The sequence below is a fragment of the Malaclemys terrapin genome, chromosome 8 (genome assembly GCF_027887155.1).
Source record: "Malaclemys terrapin pileata isolate rMalTer1 chromosome 8, rMalTer1.hap1, whole genome shotgun sequence".
NCBI lineage: Eukaryota > Metazoa > Chordata > Testudines > Emydidae > Malaclemys > Malaclemys terrapin.
The window spans coordinates 93944083-93964429 of record NC_071512.1 but is presented as its reverse complement, the minus strand read 5'-3'; the positions used below and the strand labels follow the sequence as shown (position 1 = coordinate 93964429).

The window sequence follows — 20347 nt, the reverse complement described above, 5'->3', positions numbered from 1 at the left end:
AGGAGTCGATGATGCCAAGGGACAGGGAAGGTGATAGAGTTGCTAAAATAATGGAGGCGAGAGGGAGGTTTATTTGAAGAAAGATGAGTGCAGGTTTTGCCATACTGAGCTTGAGGTGCTGGCAGGACATCCATGAGGGAGAAGCCAGAGTGAGAGTTGCAGATAGAAGACTGAACGGGGTAGTGCCTCTCTTTATCCATTTCTTTTCAGTAAGTACTTCTGTACAAAGGCTCATCTGTAGTCTCTCAGCTCAGTGTGCTGGAATTTAGGCAGTGTAGGCATTATTGATATTTCAGACAGGATATAGTGCAGTTAATCTGGTGATGCTGGGTTTATGAGTACTGTTGCTCTTTAGACTTCTGCAAACTAATGACATCGGAATGGTTTTAAAGCTAGGTAAAGCTATCTGTGGTATATAATGTCCTACAGCCCTAATCAAGAGTCCATGTTTGGTAGGACTCAATTTCCTTACAAAATTAAAAAGGCTCAAGATACTCACATTTATCAGCTACAACGTGCTTTTTCATAACCTTGTATCTTTTTTGCTTGCCTAAAATTTAAAAGCATTCATTTAGTTGGAAACTTTGTTCAGACTGAAACGTGTATAAAATTTCAGCCTGGAACAGAATTTAATGGCCAGTTTAAATTCCAAAAATGGGTGCTTATTTTGGAAATGCTGACAGGCTCTTAATTATAATGGGGCTAAAGTAAACACTGCTAATTTAAGGCCCTGCCTAAACTCTGGAAGTGCCTTTTAAAAGTTAATGTAAAAGGTGTGTTTTATAAAACATGAACTATTTTCCTTTAGGCCCAATTGGACTAAATTTTTATTAAATTTTCCTGAAGAGGTATTAAATAGTAATGCTGGCCCGCTAAACCGTGTTTAAACAACTCTGTCATGATACATGGTTCAGGAAACAGTGTGCATGGGGCCTTAAACTTTCTGCTAGCAGACTAGAGAGGCAATTTAACTTACAGCTGCATCTGTAAGAGTGAAGACTGGACGAGAGTGCTTGTTTGTTTCGTGCAGCAGTATATAAAACCTGAAGAGAGAAGCTAGTTGTTTAGTCAGAAAGTTATGAATCCAGACCTGGATAGAGAACAGCGTGTAACATTAGGGAGGAAAAAGCTGTTGGAGAAATCAAAAAGCTATGCTGTTTGAGAAATCTTTAATCCAAAGCGAAGGACACATCGCTACATAGTGAGCCTGTGAGAAGGGGAGATCTTCAAGACAAAGAAAAAGGCCAGGGTTTGAAAGTTCCAGGGATCTTAGTCTACACTTAAAAGTTAGGCTGGCATACTTACGTTGGTCGGAGGGCTGAGAAAACGCACCCTTGATCAACATAGCTATGTTAACCTGCCTCCAGTGTAGGAGCAGCTATGTTGACAGAAGAATGCTTCTGTCAACAGAGCTAACTTTGGTTGGGGAGGTGGTGTTCCTACACCAATGGAAAACCCCCTATCATCGGTGTAGGCTATGTCTATGCTACGGGGTTATACCAACAGAGCTATGCTGGTAAAGTCTCTGTAGTTTAAACACACCTCAAAAAAGGCATTGTATTCCAGGAACCCAGTGCTAGTAAGGTGGGGAAGAAAAACTACATGAAAGCAAAAGTAAAGAGGCAAAGTTCTGATGATATAGAACGTTACTGCTAATGCAAACCATTGCTGGGAAACAATTCCATTTCTGAGGCCTTGTGTAATATAGCATGTACCACAAACCATGAAAAACCAACCCAGAGAAGTGACCAAAAAATTGGGGGTGGGGAGAAAGGAATCTCATGGTACTGGGTGGAGGCACTGGAATGAGATATCTTGAACCAAACCTATAGATCCAAAAATCTTTTCAATTTTCAGGAAGTTCTCTTTAATGGGCTGAGCCCCAAAACATCAAATATGGACATGTGAATTTAGGGATTGTTTTGGGTGTGGGGGAATGATCTTAATTTTCAGTTAACTGAACACATTAAGAGCCTGATCCTGAGAGGTGTTGAGTGAGCATTCCTGGTGGCATAGAAGTGCATATCGGACTCCACTGGGAGTTTCAGATGTTCAACCCTTTTCAGGTTCAGGCCATAATTTTGTAACAGAAAAAGGGAGTTCATAGAGTCATATTTTATAAAGCCAGAAGGGACCATACGTCTGTAAGCAAACTCTGGTTAAACTAACTGTCTCTATCTGGATAATCAGGACAGAGGTGACAAGTCTGGTAGATTCTGGGTGTGGTCAGACCCTGGTTTGGGACCACCTAATCCTGAATCCTGAGACGGGGGTGGGGGAATTATTTTCTTACCGGGTGTCCATGGGGAGGTTAAACCCTATCCTAATGCGTGGATGCAGTTGACTGTAGGGGAACACAGGAGGCTCCTGTTAGCAGGGCTGGCCTCAACGCTGACCTACTCCATTATCTGAGGACAAGATTGGGAGTATTTATCTGAGTTACTGAATGGAGTTAAGACAGGCCTGGATTGCCCAGAGAGGCTAACTCAGGAGATCCAGTCCCTGGGGTGTTGGTAGCTATAGGTGAGGAGCTACACCCTGGAGTTGGGGTGTCTGGACAAGAGGATGCTCCCTCAGAAGCCCCACATAGTGACGAAATGATGCCAGTGCCGCAATAGGACTGGGGCATCCTAACTAGAGGGACCAACTTGGCCAGAGATCAGAGGGAGGATAAGACCTTCAGCCAGGCCTATGACCAGGTGTCAGTGGACGACAGAGAGGTAATAGACCCACATCGAGCAGAGCAGTACCCACAATTTAAGCTCCGGCCTGAGCGACTATACCAGCAGGAGAGAGACCGACCGACTCGTGAAATTTGATCGCAGTTCCTCGTTCCTCAGTCTCATCAGTGCAAGTTCATGTGGCTGGTTCATGCTGCCTCCACTGCAGGCCACCTCAGCATGAGGAGATTATGGCCAGGATTCTAGGCTGCTTCTACTGACCCGGAATTCACCAAGAAGTCAAAGACTTCTGTAGCTTATATCCCAAGTAGCAGCTCATTGGGCCTAAAGAGGGGTGACCAAAGCCCTACTAGTCCCATTCCCATTTGAGAGAATCGGGATGGATCCGCTCAGACTCTGAGAAAAGAGTGCATCTGGTTATAAATGTATACTGGTCAGACCTGATTATGCCACCTGATATCCGGAAGCAGTCCCATGGCACTGCTCCAGTGCAAAGACTACTGCAGCAGAACTTCTAATGGTCTTTGCCCACATCAGTGTGCCTAAAGAAATCCTAACCAACTGAGGCACTAATTTTGTCTTCCATCTGTTGAAGGAGACTTGTGAACTATTAAAAATAAAGACCCTACAAATGTGCATCAATCACCTGCAGACCGATGGTTTGGTCAAACGGTTCAACCAGACCTGAAAAGGATGTTTAAAGAAGTTTATTACTGCATATCCTAGACACTGGGATCAACTGATCCCCCTCCTTTTTATTTGATAGTTTGGAGGTACCCCAGTCATCTACTAGATTTTTCCTGTTTGATCTCTTTTATATGAGAGACTACCTGGGGTATCTTAGACTTTGTCCATGAGATGTGGGATGAGCAGGCTTCTAGAACAGAGAATGTTGTACAGTACATACTAAAGCTCTAGGAGAGGCTTGAAATCCTGGGGGCCTTCACCAAAGAGAATCTGGCCCAATAGTGAGCCTTTAACAAAGGGATGCATATGTGTGTATTTAAACCTGGGTACTTCTTCTCCCTAGCACAATGTCCAAGCTGCTTACTAAGCATTAAGGTCCATATTAAGTATTACATCAAGTGGGGCCTGTTAATTATGAAATCAGACAAGAGGAAGACAATGCAGATCTACCAAAGTAACCTCCTGAAGGCCTGGAAGGACCGGGAGGGCTTGTTTATAACTTCTTATCCATCTGAGCCAGAATTGGGACCCCAAACGTCTACATTCCTGGACCCTGACTCAATACAGATTGGGGGGAAACTTCCATCCAGAGCAAAGGGTCCAAGTGAGAAACCTTATGAATGCCTTCCTGATGGGGTTTCCACCCCAGCCAGGATGAACTCACTTTGTTCAACATCATGTCCAGATAGAGCAGGGACAATGCACCTGGGAGAACTCCCTACTGCTTCCCAAAAAAATGTGGGATGCAGTGAAACAGGAGCTCTGCACCAGGTTGGAGCTAGAGGTCACTGAAGAATCCCACAGCGACTGATGACACCCAGTTGTCCTGGTCCCTAAACTGGCTGGCATGATCCAGTTTCTGTATAGATTTTTAGAAAAGTTAATGCGATCTCCAAATTCAACACATGTTGAATGTCCTGGGTGGTTGAACTACTAATCCATATGGGTGAGACTCAATATAGTACAGCATTAGATTTTACCAAGGGATACTAGCAGATCTGTCTCATACCAGAATCATGTGAGAAAACTGTCTTTGCTGCTCTGGTTTATATCCTTTAAGGACTATGCCCTTGGCCTCCATGGTGCCCTAGTGACATTTCAATGGCTCCAGTGACCCAAGTTCTCCGATCTCATGGTTCATATGCTGCAGTTTATTTACAGGATGTGGTCTTCTATGGCTGAGACTGGGAAGCCCACTTGCAACTAGTTGCCACTGTCCTCCAGTCCCTGTGGGAAGCCAGCCTAACCACAAACCCAGCAATGTGTAAAATTGGAAGGATGACATCATCCCACTGGCATATCGTGTGGGGAAAGGTCAGGTCCAATCCCTGTAGACAAAGTTCAGGCCTTAAAAGCCTGCCCAAACTCGACCACAAAAAACAGGTCTGGAGATGCTTAGGGCTTGCAGGTTATTACTTCCAGTTTGTGCTAGGGTTTTCCATGATAGCGGCACCTCTCATGGACCTGATTAAGGACAGCTGTCCCTAGAAAGTTTGATAGCCTGTCTGCAAAAAAGCATTTAAAAAAATGGATAGGCCACTTGTGTAAAGAGCCTGTCCAGTTCACCCGAAACAGAAAACCCCCTGCTCTGTTTTCGAAAGAACTTATTTTGCAGACCAATGTGTCGGAAGGAGGCCTGGGGAGGCAATCAGATCCCAAGAAGTAAATGGAGAGAAACATTCCATGATATTTTTTAGCCACAAGCTATTCCCTCAGGAACTAGCATGTTCTGTGATAGAAAAAGAAAACCTGGTGGTGAAATGGGCTGTGGAGTCTCTCTGATATTACATCCTGGGAAACCCATTGAAGCTGGACACTGATGGTGCCCCTTTGAGGTGGTTAATTGCAGTGAAAGACACGAATCCCTGCCTTATGCACTGGTACCTGTCTTTCTAGTCATATGCCTTTCAAGTACAGCATAGAGCTGGAAAGGCTCACCAAAAGGTGTGTTTTTTGTTGTTTTTTTCCTGAGGGACAGAGGGCATAGACAGCTGGCCTGGTTCCTCTGATGCCATCTTGAAGGGGAGGGGGTGTGATGGGGTATACAAACCACACATTGGGCAACATTATAGGGTTAATGAGCTGATGTGGCTCAAGTGGCTCCACCCCACTACACCTGTGAGAGATGTCAGACATGGAGGGAGGAGCTCAAAATGGGGAAGCCCAGCTCAGTTGAGGGCAGACAAGAGCTTCTTGGATGGCCACAGCCTGGTAGTCCCACCCTGAAGGATGGAAGGGCCTGCTTCACCTTTTGAGAGCACTATTCCTCTGTATTTGCCTGTCAACTTAGTTGGGGGCCACAACTTGACAAGGGTTTCTGAAGAAAGAGAGCTTTACCACAGTTGTGGAATAGTTCATTTGTGTTAATTCTCTTTGTTCATTGACAAACCTGGAAATGGCAAATTAGTTGGGGCTCTGCCATAGGGCTGAGCCTCTTATGACTGGAACTGGGGTAGAAAAATACCTGGATGGAGGAGAGCAGAGGCGCAGATGAATGCTGGGACCCAGCCCAGGGCCTAGGGGGTGGACTGGAGCAGGAACTCTGATGACACTCCTTGGTATTCCTCTGAGTTGGAAGGATTGTCTGGATGTCCATGCACATGGGCAAGGGTAGGCATTTGTTTGATAAAAGATGCATGATAGTAAGTGAATATTTTTGTGTTTGTGTAATTATGGTTCATGCTTGAAGCAGCTGGAGGGTAAACATAGTGCTCAGTCTGTACCTGATAATGAAGCGAAGTGGGGCTAAAGAAGAGCATCTATTGACATAAACCTACATTTAATGGTTAAAGAGAACAATACTTATCCCATATTTCATGAATTCAGGAGACTTCAATGTAGACCCAGTTAAAAAAGACAGTGTTCTTTGACGAATCCATAGTGTAACTACAGAAGCCTATCTCTAAAGAATCTATTGCAGGCTTAATTCTTGATATAGTTCAATAAAGAAACAATGATCTGACTAAATCTGACCTGAAATCCTCCTGTGCTTGCATCTCTTGAGTCTGAGGTCAGATGTATATGTACAATGGAGACTTCAAATTGAAATCTGAGCTGCTTGGTTCTATACAGAGAAATTCTGGTTAGACAGCTGAAGTAAACTTGGCTGTCTGCTGTGACAGAAAGTGGTTGGTAGGGATCTAAAGCTACATGGGGCTCAACATTGGGAGGGAAAAATAATTAGCATAGAGACCTGATCTCTTGGGGGTGTTGCATTGTAATGCAAATAACTCCGAGCCTTTGTTTTTAACTGTTGCTATTTGATTCTTCCATTGTTACTGAAATAATTGAATAGCTTACAATTCCAAGTAATAAAGCGATATAATGAGGATTGTGTTGCAAGTCTGATTTGTTAGTTCTATCCTCTAATATTGAAAAGTGAAGGGGAGATTTTCAAAGGCACCCAATTCCTCTTGACTTTTAATGGGAGTTACGCTTCCAACTCCTAAGGTATTTTGTTTAACAAAACATTCAACATTCAAAATGACATGCACGCACTTAAAGACTGAAAAGGGCTGCTGTTGTGATTTGCATTCCGATTCCGGTAAGATGACATGTCAGTGATACCAGTGTTCTGTTATTTGTCCAGACTTGTGACAATATTATGGCCATTTAAAAATAGTTTTCAGTAAATTCATTCTCCAGTTGCTGCTGCTAGTTGGAATTTTGCTTTAGAGTTTGACTCTTACCAGCTCAACATTACTTAGGCTAGGAACTTTATATGTGTGCGATGAGCTTCTGGGTGAGGTCAAATGCAGGGCAGCCAGTCATTTTATGCTGTCTAGCCCTGTCAAATTGTCTTACATGACTATAATACTGCCTTGGTTGCATAAGTAAGAAAGCTGAAAAGATATAAATGTCAAGATAGCCAAGTTCCCACGGAAGACTGGTTTAGAACTGGAGCTTATATTAAAGCTCATGTTACTCACTGGCCTAATTAAACCAGACAAGCCTTTATACCTGCCAAATGTATAAATAAAGTCTGCCGCTGCATTGTGCTGATGCAGTCCCTTGATAACGGCAATGTCTTGTCAGGTGTTTACTTCTCAAAAGGGGTTGGTGTGGGAAGGGGGGTAGCACTGCTCTGTAGTGGTGAATGTTTAAACAGCAACAAATTATAAAGCCATGTGAAATTTGCTTTGCAACCTAAAAGAGTGATTTATTTACGGTATTAAACGGTACAGAACTCACATCTCATCAAAGCAACCATTACCTTTTATGCTTCTCAACTGAATAAATTTCACTTCAGCAGTAGCTGACATTTGCATTGTTTTTCTTGCAAAAGTCTATTCTGATTTGCACTGCTTGATAGACCCAAATTAATGTATTTTTATTCTTCTGATCATTCTCCATAATATTTTATTTAAGCTGCATCTTTATTGAAGTAAATGTACTTGGCAGGGTTTAGTAAATTTAACATTCACTTTTATATTTTAGGAAGAGACCCAGACTCTCCAGAAAAGGAGTTGAAATCCAAATGGGGAAAACTGCTGGGACCTGATTATGAAGTCATGGTATGTTATCCTTCAATAAAGTACACTCATTTATGTTTCTTTAAATTACAATGCTGTGAGCTTAACTTTACAAGCTGCTCAGGGGTTGGAACAGATCAGTAGAGTAGCATTTTTTGTTTTCCCTGAACATTCAAGGATGAAATATAGGGATGTTATAATTAACACATTTTTGTTCTGTTTATATCTGTACTATTGCGTAAGTGTGAGTAATGTTTTTTTTTTTTTTTAAATCAACCTCATTTTAAAATTTGTAACATATCAGCCACTTAAAATATTTGGCATTTTTATGATTGTTTTTATGATCTGTTTGTTTTATTGTACACTTAGAAAAGGCTCAGGATATGAGTCGTATGTTTCATAATGAATCTTACATTTTTATTAGAAGAATGATTATCAAAAGTATTTGGGAGAAAAGGAAGTAGTTCAAGTTAGGGGCAACTTTGTGGTGCTAACTGCCCTTTAGATTTTTCTTCACGTCTTATTAGAGAATTGTCAAGGAAGAGATTGATTACATTTCTAAATACGAGTCATCACAGGGGGAATGACCGGGTTTTTTTGTATTCATTACTGCTTTTTAAGACTGCTAACTGAGTGCGTTTTAAAATAAAGCATTCAAGCCAACATCCTTTTCTGATGACCTTAAAAAAATGGTTTATCTTTGCAATACATGTCCACTTGATTCAGAGACTTATTTTTACTGTTTGGCAGAACTATCACTCCAAATGTCTTGCTGGAAGATTTAAAGTAGAATTAAGAGGTGTCTTGAGGAGCTCCCTTCTCTGCAATCCATTAGTGCTCTTTTAAGAACTTTGAAGTCCATATAAGACTGTTTTGATTCAATAAATCTAGTTACCCATGCCAACTGCAAGATATCCCCATCCTTGCACTGCCAGAGCCTGACATTACTTTCTTTAGCACCATCCCATTTTCCAATATATGTATGGGAAGTAAAGCTGATTCATGAAGCTCAGTGGGACAAATTTTCCTTTCATTGTAGCAAATGTGGTTGTGATGGTGAAAATGTCAAAATTTGGCCCATCTGAATAATAAAAGATCATGGTTAACCAGCACCTTTTTCAAAGTCTTTGTTTTCTTCCTTTGCATATGCCTCTTTTCCATTTTGCAACACCTCGCTTTACCATGACGCACAGTTTGGTTTGAGTCTGATAATGTAAACCCTTACATTGTCCTTACAGCCACACACAGCTTCATTTAAATCTATAGGACTACTAAAGGTTTGAAGGATTGAGCCCTTTCTGATCACTTTATCAGCCACCAAGACTTTCTGAGGTGAGGGGCTGGTTACCGAGTGTGGAATTTAGATCCAGTCACCGGCTATGTGATTTTGATAGCTTGTGGTGATAACTCCTAAGGCACCAAAGTGGACCAAGACATGAATTAAAAAGCATAATTTTCTTGTCCCCTTATTTTACTGTTGGCTGTTCTTATAATCAGTCCTTTACTATAATTCAGCACTCTATTAAAGTTTGTATACTAGTAGTATTTAATTGTCATGGTGTACAATTTTTAGGTGGTTCGTGTGGACATGCCAATTACAGATGATGCTGAGCTCCAGAAATACTCAAAGGTATGGAATCTTATTTCATTTTCTCTTTTTTTTTTTTTTTTTTTGAGATGGGCATGAACCAAAACCCTAGAGATGAATACTTCTGAAATATGGGTGAGTTCCAGCGTTGGCTCTAGCTCACCTCTTGGAGAAATACTGCCACTTGCTGCCAGTGCTGCTTAAGTATACTGGGTCTGAATTCCTTCACACGCCTTTTCTGAAAGAAGAAAAACCCAAAACCAAAAAACCCCACATAGGAAAATAGACCACGTAGAGTGTCCTAAATCTCCTCAGACTCTGTCGGGCAAGTGGGGAGCATGACTTTCAAGAATCTAGGGCCTCTCACTTCTAAATCTGGGGGCTGCTGGCTTCAGTGCTTTAGCTGATGCCAGCTGTTAGGATAGGAGTTGGAGAGAAGCAAGAGTGGCACCTTGAATAATACCTGGAAACCGGTGCAGACTATGGAGCAGAGTGTCACACTGACTACAAGAAACTTTTTGCTCGGTAAGGTCCTAATGCCGTACGGGGTTTGCAAGTATGGACTCTTACTACTGTATGGAGTCACATTGACTGCAGTATCAGAGCCTAAATGGGCATCTGTCCAGAAGCAGCTGGGTACCAGCAAGATCACCAAGTTGTGAACTTGAGTGATAGAAGTCAGGCAGAGTTCCTAAATCAAGGGAACAGATATTATCTCTGCTATCTTCTTTGTTTCTTCACAGCCTGCTAGCTTGTCTGGATTGAGCCTCAGCTAGCCTACTCAGAAAGTTTTCCTAATGGTCGCAGATATTTGCTATGTGGAGATTTACTAGAGAGGAATACAGTGTTGAGGTTGTCCCTAGGAAAATGGCCAGCACAAAATCAATGAAATTTCTTGTGGAAATATGGATACAAGTGATAGCAACTATTTGCAAAAGATGCTTCAGAGAGATGTTCCCTGCCCCAAAGCCTGATAGAAATGTCATCAAGAAATGAGATGACTGATTGTATGGTTAGGTTTTATTGGCTTCCTCTAAAATAGTGATTATGATCCTGTGACAGATGTGGCAATTTCCTGCAATACCCTTGAAAGACTTTATTAAGTTTATGTACTATTGTGGACTGGGATTGTATGTCATCTCTTTAGGGGGAGAGATGTGACGTGACTGACATAAAACTTGGAAGTTCAAAAGACTGTACTGAAAATATGTCAGACAAGTATAGACTTTTGGGACAATAAGTGTTACATGGATTTCCTGGGGAATACCTAAGGAGAGGTTAATGCAAATTCTCCAACTCTGGTTATGCAAAAACCTAGAGTTATGAAGCTATGCTCTGAGGCAAGGGTCTTGTCTGCTGATTACCTGTTAGGGAGTGCCAAGACCAAAGGGCCAAGCTGTAGAAAGAAATAGCAGATCTACCCAGCCTGGATTTTGGTTCTGGGTTCAAGACAGATATGAACTTGTATCGAGGAAACCCAGTGGTTGGTTTTGAAGGACTAAAACCTATCAGAGCTCTAGGCTGGAGTTGGGTGACCTCATAATTTTTTTTAGCATATGTGTAAGAACTTTTATTGTTTCTAATGTTTTCTCTGTAATGCTTTTACCTTATGAATAAATGTGGTCGCTTAGAAGTTGTATGGTGACTTACAACTTTGGGCAGTAAACTGTCCATAGAAAGCAAAGCACAGACGCTAGCCTTTTTAGGCAATCTGACTTGCTGGGCATATCACAGTGGAAGGCGCAAGGAGCTGTATAGCCTTAAAATCCCTGATCAAGAGGGAGTGGGACATAGGTCTCTGCCTAAGAGAGGTGATGACTGGGAGCTGTAAGCCTAAAGAGAGTGCCCTTGATTAACCATGGAGGGGGAATACAGGTGCCTTTACCGTGAAGCTGTCACAAGTAAGATCTTCCTCTTTTGGATATGCCTTTAGTAGAGAGTAACTCAAGTTTTAGACAGAGGATAGATGTCAGGTGCTCTTTTTAGGGGCAGTCTTATACATCCACCTCTCTTCTGGTTGTTTTTTTTTTTTTTTTCCAGTTCATCACTGTAGTGATATTTTTGAGAAGAAGATAGTGATGTACATTTTTCCAAAAGACAGACTGTGCAAGGAAAAAACAGCAATCTAACTGAATAGAAAAATTAACAAAATTTGTGTGATGCAACACTAGTTATGTCAGAGTTAGGATTTAAATATGCTAATGTGCAGCTAGTTTAATTTGAATTGGTCAGTTATTGAAAGTTGAATGCATTTGTTACATATAGGAATACATGTTTGTAAACATAGGCACTGCTTATTTTTTGCAGCTATTGCCTCTCCACACTTTGAGATTAGGAGTTGAACTTGATACATTTGATGGACATCACTACATATCTTCAATTGCTCCAGATGGTCCAATTGCTATGCTTGGCCTACTGCAACTAGAGGATGAACTTCTAGAGGTAAAGTCCACAGAACTAGAAATGAAGTGTTGTTCTTTCTGCTCAGACTCTTTAAAAATATGCTTTTATGACATTTTAGGTTGGCTAATGCATGTGCACAGTAGTATCTTTTAAACAGTCAATGGGTAGGAGGAGCATGGGGTTAGGAGTCAGAAAAGCTGGGTTCTGTACTATTCTGGCTCTGCCACAGGCTTCCTGTAAGATTAGGGACAAGTCAGTAAATTGGTTTGTGCCTTAGTCTTGCTGTTGGTGAATGGGAAAATAATGCTGCTCTGCCGTGCCAAGGGTCTTGTCAGGTTTATGTAATTATTTGTGAAGTGCTCAGATACTAAGGAGATGAGTGCAATGATGATGTTTCTATTAGGCATACTTTTTAATCTATGGTACCTGAATTAAGAGTCTTTGGCCTTGTCGAAAAGTTGATCTAAGCTACACAATTTGAGTTACGTGAATAGCATAACTCAAATCGACCTACCTTAGATCTATTTACAGTGGGGGCCACACTACGCAACGTCGACGGGAGACACTCTTCCGTTGACTCCCCTTACTCTTCTCTAGCAGGTGGAGTACAGGAGTCGACGGGAGAGCGATTGGCGGTCAATTTAGCGGGTCTTCACTAGACCCGCTAAATCGACCGCTGATGCATCGATTGCCGCAGGGTTGATCCTCTGGTAAAAGCCCTTTGAATAGTTAACTTTTGCATTTCTGTGGTTGGTAATCTCTCTTTCTGAATATTAACCACCCCCCAAAACCCTACAAGCACCCAGTCACATTGCAGTGATGGTTTGTGTTATTCCTTTCACTCTCTGGAACTTGGATATTGAATTCAAAGACAAAACTTGTGTGTATGAGCAAGCAGAGTGTGATTAATCTGCACAGAGTAGGTATTGGGGTGTGGGCTTGTGCTGCTTTGGTGTGATCAGACCAGAATAAGGACCTGTTTACTTTGGAGAAATACATATAAATATTTTTAATGGCAGGATATCAAGGATAAAACAGTAATTTTTTTCAATTGATTTTTTTGCTGTTTCTTTATTAAGACATGGAAAAAAATTAGCTATGTAGGGTGGTGACGTGTAGGGGTGAGAGTAATAGACTTCTTAAATTGAGCTTTACTGGACCTGCTCCTAGTGGCAGCAAAGAACAAAGACCCACTGACTTCAGTGAGAAAAGGATCAGGGTCTTTGCTAGATTAGTTCATCTTTGGTCCAGGGCTCAGGTGGCCTGGGCTCTGGTTATTATTAACCCTTTAGCACCAAAAACGCTTACTTGTATCACTGAGAACTAATGCATGTTCTTGTATTATTGCTTAACAGAGGAAATCTGGATTTCCACATGACAGGGTTAATGGAATGTTGAAAGTGTTATTTAAATATCTTGGCCATTAAACAAAAATTTGAATACTAAAAGCAAAAAAATCCACACTCTGGAAAAATGTTATTGCATAAATAATAAAGAAAAATTGTTTCAATTTATTCAAGTCCACAAGTATGTCCAGCGCTAGTGAATTTTATAATTTTTAACCCCCCGCCCTCCCCTGTAGCTTAAAAAACAACTGAAACAAAACTGTGCTCTAGGGCTAAAACTATATATGCCAAGTTTCAGCCTAGAGCATGTTTTTACAGCCAAGCTATAAATCCTCTTAAATAGGGGCTTGTAATGGAAATTATGACAGTCCCTTAACTAAAGCGAACAGCATTACACAGGTGCTGATATAACAACTGGAGATAGTTTGGATTAATAATGAATGAAGGAGGTACATTTTTAAATGTATAGCAAGTTTAAACATTTATAAAGGTCTGTTTGATAGGAATCATAGTACTTACAAAAAATTCCTGTTTTAACTGATTTTCTTGTGTTTGTTTTCATGGTGTCCGTTGCCTCCTTGTCACTCTTCCAATCCATTTTGTTCTAAAACCTCCATTACTGTCATTCGGTGGAATGGCTAGTATGAAGTGATCAGTGGATGGGGCATCTGGCACCCTTCCTGCTTAGAGATTGATCTCCAGCAGCTATAAGAGAGCAGCGAGGGAGTCCCCAAGTCTGCTGGTGGACATAGAGTTGCCCTTGTCATCAATCACAGAACGCTGAGAGATGATAACTTCCCACCACACTAGCACTCCAAATGCATTTTAAAAAAACAACAACTTTGCACTGATATTTTTGTTTAAATAATTAATTAACGGTTTAGCCTAATAGCTCAGCAGTCACGGCCATGCTGGATTACAGTTCCTAGAGCTCGTTGAAAACATCTGCCGTTTTAGAGGGCAAGAAAACAAGAATTCCAGTTCACAACAAACGTCAAGGTTTTGACTTGCAGTTTCGTTCTGATGTGGAACGAAAACGAGGCCTTTCTCATGAGTTTTTGCCGAACAGCACCATAGAGTTAGGTGATGCCTATGCTTATGACAGCATGTAAAGTCCTGGCATTACACATGTAGCTCCATACAGCAGGGAAAGGCTCTAGAAGCAGGACACTACATTGCTAAAAATGACAGTGCAGACGTGGGAGGCACTGCTTAGGCATCTAAAGAGCCAAGTAGGGTATACACCCTTAAGGTTCAGGCATGTAGAGCACACTATTTGCCTAAGCAGTGCCTCCTGTCTACATTGCTACTTACTGCACTGCCTACTGCTACACTGTGCTAGTTGACCGTGCAGCATCTGTACTCTACACGCTGCTGTAATGTAGACATAACTCCAGGTCTGCGTGTATCTGTCTCTCTCCTGTTGAAATTGTTCTGCTTCATATAAATAATTGTTAGGCCAAGATAAAGACATTGACTCCATTGCCTCATAGTTAAGACATTCACCTGGGATAGGAGAGCCTCAGATTCAAGTCCCTGCTCTGAATAGGGCAGAGTAGGGACTTGAACCTGGGTCTTCCATGTCCCAGCTGAGTGCCTTTGTCAGTATGCCATTGGCTATTCTGAGGCATGTCTCTCAGTCTCTCTCTCTTGAGCTGAGAAACCTTTGTGATGAAAGTTTTGTTGAAACAGAGATGCTTCTGTGACCAGCTTGTTTTGTAAATCAGCGTTTCCCAATAAAATATATTTTGTGGGAAAATTTCCTGACAAGCTCTGCTGACTGTATAACTCTAGATCAGCGGTTCTCAAACTGGGTCGGGACCCCAAAGCGGGTTACGACCCTGTTTTAATGGGGTCACCAGGGTTGGTGGTAGACTTGCCAAGGCCAAAGCCGAAGCGTGAGCCCCATCACCTGGGGCCGAAGCCCGAGGGCTTCAGCCCTGGGTGGCAGGGCTCAGATTACAGGCAGTCTGCCTGGGTCTGAAGCCCTTGAGCTTTGGCTTCGCCCCTCTCCACTCCCACCCCAGCTGGGGCGGCGGGACTTGAGTGGACTCAAGCTTTGTTCCTTGCTGCTGGGGTCATGTTGTAATTTTTGTTGTCAGAAGGGGGTTGCGGTGCAAAAACCCTGCTCTAGATTATCTCCTCAGTTGTGTTACAAAGTTGAGAGGAAAATGGTAGGTTCTTAAACAGCATAACTCATATTTAAACTACATAAACACAAAGCAAAAGAGGAAGAATTGATCTTATCTAAGGAAAAGTGATGACTCTGGAAGATAGGTATATGATATAGTATGGGGCATGTAATCTTAACCAAACCAACCTAAATCACATCCACAGGGATGGAGATACTGGAAATGACATTGGGCAGATCTTGACTTCAGTAGACATATGCACTACTTGATAGCTGTAGAATCAGGGTGTTTTGTCAGGCCATTGACACTTGGTGAAATTCTGCATTCTTTGTATATGTAATATTTTTACAGTGCAACCAAGTGTAACACCTAGATACGTTCTTTGTGTGGACACTACCAACTGTTAAGTTGAGAGAGGGTGGAAAACTCATCATATTTAGGTTTCTTAAAAAAGAGGGGGAGGAAAGAGTATTATTGCAGTAAGCCACTTTGAAGGGAATATTATTTTACATAACCACCATCTGTGGTTGTAAAAATCATTAGCGATTGCCTTGCGGTCTTCCGTTATCACTGAGCAGCTAAAGTTTATGGGATGATAAGGCTTAACTTGTCAGGACTTTCTGCTGAATTGCTTATTGTAATTGCTTTTTCTTTTTATTGTGTAAAGCATTTGTGTATATTCTCTCAAGGATCTAGTTCATTTCATCCATTTGACTATATTTTTAAAGCCTGCAACAATTGTTGAAGTTTGGACTTGGTGCATTTGATTTAGAACAGCTCAAAATCATCCAGATCTTGAATTGTTGGTGAAATATTTCCTCAAACTCTATTTTTTGATGCCAACACACCAATTGCCTCTCCAGAATGTTTTGGGATTTCCAACCAGCTCTACTTTGGCTTCATCATTGATCCTAACTGGTATCCTTGTTGGCAGACTTGGCAGAGAAACCATGGATTGACTGGGACATGGAGAATGAATAACACTCTCAATCTGGCCCACGTAGAACGTAATTTGGGCACATGGGTGGGACAGTGGGCAGGAGTTTGCATTGCCAGTGGGATGCCTGTTGATGAAAAGAGCACTTCAGTCATGTGGGCTGTCAAGCCAGCAGTTTATACAGGCACTGAAAAGCGCTTAATAAATAAAGCGTTCTGACATTAGGACTAATTCTAAAAGCACTTTAAACTAAAGTCAAGTACTGCTGAAATCAGTTTTCCTGTCTGTGCATTGTGGGAGGCTGTGAATAACTTACCTGGAAGGAACCCAGAAAGAATGACTACCATGATGAAGGGATTAAGACCAAAATGCCTGCTGTAGGAGGTGTTGGGACTAGAAACACAGAGGGCAGGAAATAAATGAAGGGAAGCTGAATAAAACAGAAGACATGGATCACCACTATGTAATAACAATAAAGTCACCAGAATCCGGAGATGGAATAACAGTCTTACAGTAATTTATGTATATTTTAGGGGGTACATTAACTAAACCACTCAAGCTTCACTGGAATCCCTCAGTGAAATTAGACCTTTATACAGTTGGGGAGGACAATTATTGCATATAATGTAATGGTTTAAAGTAAACAAGAGAATATTTTTATTGCAGAACCTGATCAATATCCTTTTAAATATCTGAATGGTGGTGCATGTTTTCTCTTTTCTGCCTAGGTAAATGGAGTTCAGCTTTATGGAAAATCCCGCCGTGAGGCAGTTTCTTTTCTGAAAGAAGTGCCGCCTCCGTTCACTCTGGTTTGTTGTCGGCGCCTGTTTGACGATGGTGGCGAATCCTTTGTGGATGAGCTCAGCACCATCGAGGTTTCGTCTCCGGAGCCAAAGGTAGCGCTAAGAGATTGTTTAGCTCAGTTGGACAGAAGTTCACTAACTTTCTAAAGACAGTGGTTTTTTGGCTTCCCTCTTGTTTGCTTCAACCAATTTCAGCTCTTTAAAACAAAAATGTCTGAAATCCATTTGCGTGGATATGTACATCAGCTCTTTGTACCCAACTGTCTTGCAAAATGGTCTTTACATCTCATCACTGTTTCACATGGAAATGCCAAGCAGGTTAAAAGACATGAGAAACCAGCTCAGTAAGAGGGATTTACTTTGTACTTATGTAGGGTCATCACTTCGAATCTTTAACAAAGGCTCGTTGTATTTTGTCCTGAGGGTTATCCATGTGCTTGGTGCTGTTGGAAACATGAAAGATAACATCTGTTTCCAATCCCAGTAAGATAAACAACACAGCTCTGATATCATAATACAACCAGATGATAGGATTCAGCACTGATTGTTTGATTTGTCAGAAGTTGTTGATTTGTTCAAATCGCTTTGCTATGTCCGATGTCATCTGTGGTTTTTCAAACACCTTTCAGAATCCTTTTCTTTCTTCTTCCTTGCATTAATCCCATCAAATGGTTTCCACTCTGTGAGTTCTGTCCCTCCAAAGTGTTCTGTTCAGTGCCATATACTTAGGGCCCTACCAAATTCATGGTTGTGAAAAATGCGTCATGGACTGTGAAATCTGGTGTCCCCCGTGAAATCTGGTTTTTTGTGTACTTTTATCCTATACTATACAGATTTCACGGGGGAGACCAGCATATCTCAAACTGGGGGCCCCAGCCCAAAAGGGAGTTTGCAGGAGGGTCACAAGGCTATTGTAAAGGGATCACAGTATTGCCACCTTTACTTCTGCGTTGCCTTCGGAGCTGGGCAGTTGGAGAGTGGTGGATGCCGGCCACCCAGCTCTGAAGGCAGTGCCACAGGCAGCAACAGCGCAGAAGTAAAGATGGCAATACCATATCATGCCAGCCTTATTTCTGCCCTGCTGCTGGCAGCGGCGCGGCCTTTGGAGCTGGGGTCCCAGCCAGCAGCTGCAGAACTTTCTGCAGCCAGGGGAGGTTCCTGGAGATGGATCTGAACCAGCCTTGGGAAGGGCCCCTGCAGGGGAAGAGGAAGTCCTGTCTCTCACCAACCCGGCCAGGACCTGCAGCTGAAGTGTGGTGTATGGTAGGAGCCCTCAGCCAGGGTGCCCTCAGCCCCTTCCCCTCCCTAGGTCCGGGTCCAGCACTCGGGGATTAAAGGGGTCTTGGGCTGTCTGTGGGTGTGTGTAGGTGGGTGTGTGACCACGGAAACCTGCCCCCAACCATGGTGCCCTGGGTGGTTGCCCATAAGGCTGGCCCTGTCCACCCACAAAAGTGTTCTCCAGCTGCCCAGCTCTGAAGGCAGCACCGCCATCCCCAGCAATAGCACAGATGTAAGGGTGGCAACATTGCGACACCCCTCCCCCACTACAATAGCCTTGCGACACCTCCCCCACCATTGCCCCCTTTTGGGTTGTGGGCCCCACTGTTACAACACTGTGAAATTTCAGATTTTAGTATCTAAAACAGTGACATTTATTATTTTTTAAATCCTATGACTGTGAAATTGACTGAATTTGGTAGGGCCCTACGTATTCTCTATCACACCACATGCTAACATGTCTTCCTTTATGCCATCCTACCACTTCTTGGGCTGGCCTTTCTCTTTTTCATTTAGTCTTGGTATATTGGGGTCTTTTACTCACAGTTTGCAGGACTGTGGTTTATATGCTCATGCCATTTGAGTCTGTTCTCATGTTTTTTTGCATTTTGGGGGTGTTACTCTGAGCATATCTCTAGCATACACATTCCTCATCTGGTCTCTCTTGCTTACACCACTTGTCTATCTCCAAATTCGTATTTCTGTGCGACATCATTTGCTCATGTTTCTTCTTTGTTACCCAACACTCAGCAGCATACTTGAAAACTGGATGAACCACAGTTTTACAGACTTCTCCTTTTACGCTTACTTGTATCTTCCTTTCACACCCTACACTACTTACCTCTTTCCTTTTGAGCCAAGCATTCATTATCCTCACTCTCTTATTTAATCCTCTATTTTCTCAGGTTCTGGACCCCCAATACTTGAAACTGCATTTTCAGTATTGACTGCGTGTCTAGTTTGAAGGATAATTCTACAGTGTTCATATAATTGAAATTACATACCATGTTCTCTTTCTCTGCTTATTTTGTGCCCCTGTCTCTCCAACACATCTCTCATTTTATCAAGATCCTCTTGTAGACTATTTTTCTTAGTGTATAGAATGATATAATCTGCAGACAACACGCACCAAGGTGTTTCCTTCTGTATGTTCCTTGTGGAGGTATCCAGGATGAGGTTAAACAAGAAAGGGCTCAATGCTGATCCCTGACACACTCCCACCTTTAGCAATAGTTTGTCTGTTTCACCACTAGAAGTTCTGAGTGTTGACCTTGCATCTACATAATGGTTTGAACAAGCCACGCATAGAGTTCTGATACCATTTTCTGCCTCATACACCACCAGATGACTTTCCTAGGAGACTCAACATCTTTTTAAAGTATGAACACGAAATCGGGTAGGAAAGTTTGGAGCATCGTGACATTTGTGCTTTTACATATATAAATACAATGTGCCAAGGTAGCTTTTGGTAGTGGATGTCCCAAACTCATTAACTCAATGAGAGCAGGACTTGGCTTTAATTAGTGTAGTAGTGACAGAATAGCCCAAGTCTTTGGGTGGGTTGAAATGAACCATGGTGAGATATTCTGGAACTTAAATAGAACACTGTGAATCTGCATGTGAAAATTATATTTCATTAAACAATAACAAATCTAACTGATTTAGTGACATTTTCTCTTTAAAGCTAAAGCACAAAGTGTTCAACAGAGACCCAGGAACACTTGACTAGAAGGTGCATGGATTTTGAGTGATGCTTTGACTTTTTCATGTTCCTAGGCTATGACAGTATTTTAGGTAATGTGTTTTCAGTGAAAGATATTTCATGTTCGCAACTTTAATGTTTACTCAGGTAGGTTACTAAAAACTTCATTGTACTATAAATACAAGGTATGTAAATCACTAAGCTAGCATGCTGACTATGTACATCAAATACATCATTCTTCAGCTTAATAGGTGAGCAGGAGCTTTGAATTATACTAAATCTAAGCCTTGCTCCCATTAGCTGATTACTTCCATCTTG

At 42.0% G+C, this 20347-nt stretch overlaps 1 protein-coding gene across 5 annotated transcripts in view; it reads left to right on the top strand.

Annotated features, from left to right (window-relative positions):
• The window catches only part of PATJ (PATJ crumbs cell polarity complex component), a 215077-nt gene that overhangs the window by 31142 nt on the left and 163588 nt on the right, over window positions 1–20347 (top strand). For all 5 annotated transcript variants that reach the window (XM_054037446.1, XM_054037444.1, XM_054037443.1 and 2 more), the window contains exons 13-16: window positions 7806–7882; window positions 9414–9470; window positions 11736–11870; window positions 16975–17142. In XM_054037446.1, coding sequence (XP_053893421.1) covers window positions 7806–7882; window positions 9414–9470; window positions 11736–11870; window positions 16975–17142 — 437 coding nt within the window. The remainder of the gene's footprint in view (window positions 1–7805; window positions 7883–9413; window positions 9471–11735; window positions 11871–16974; window positions 17143–20347) is intronic.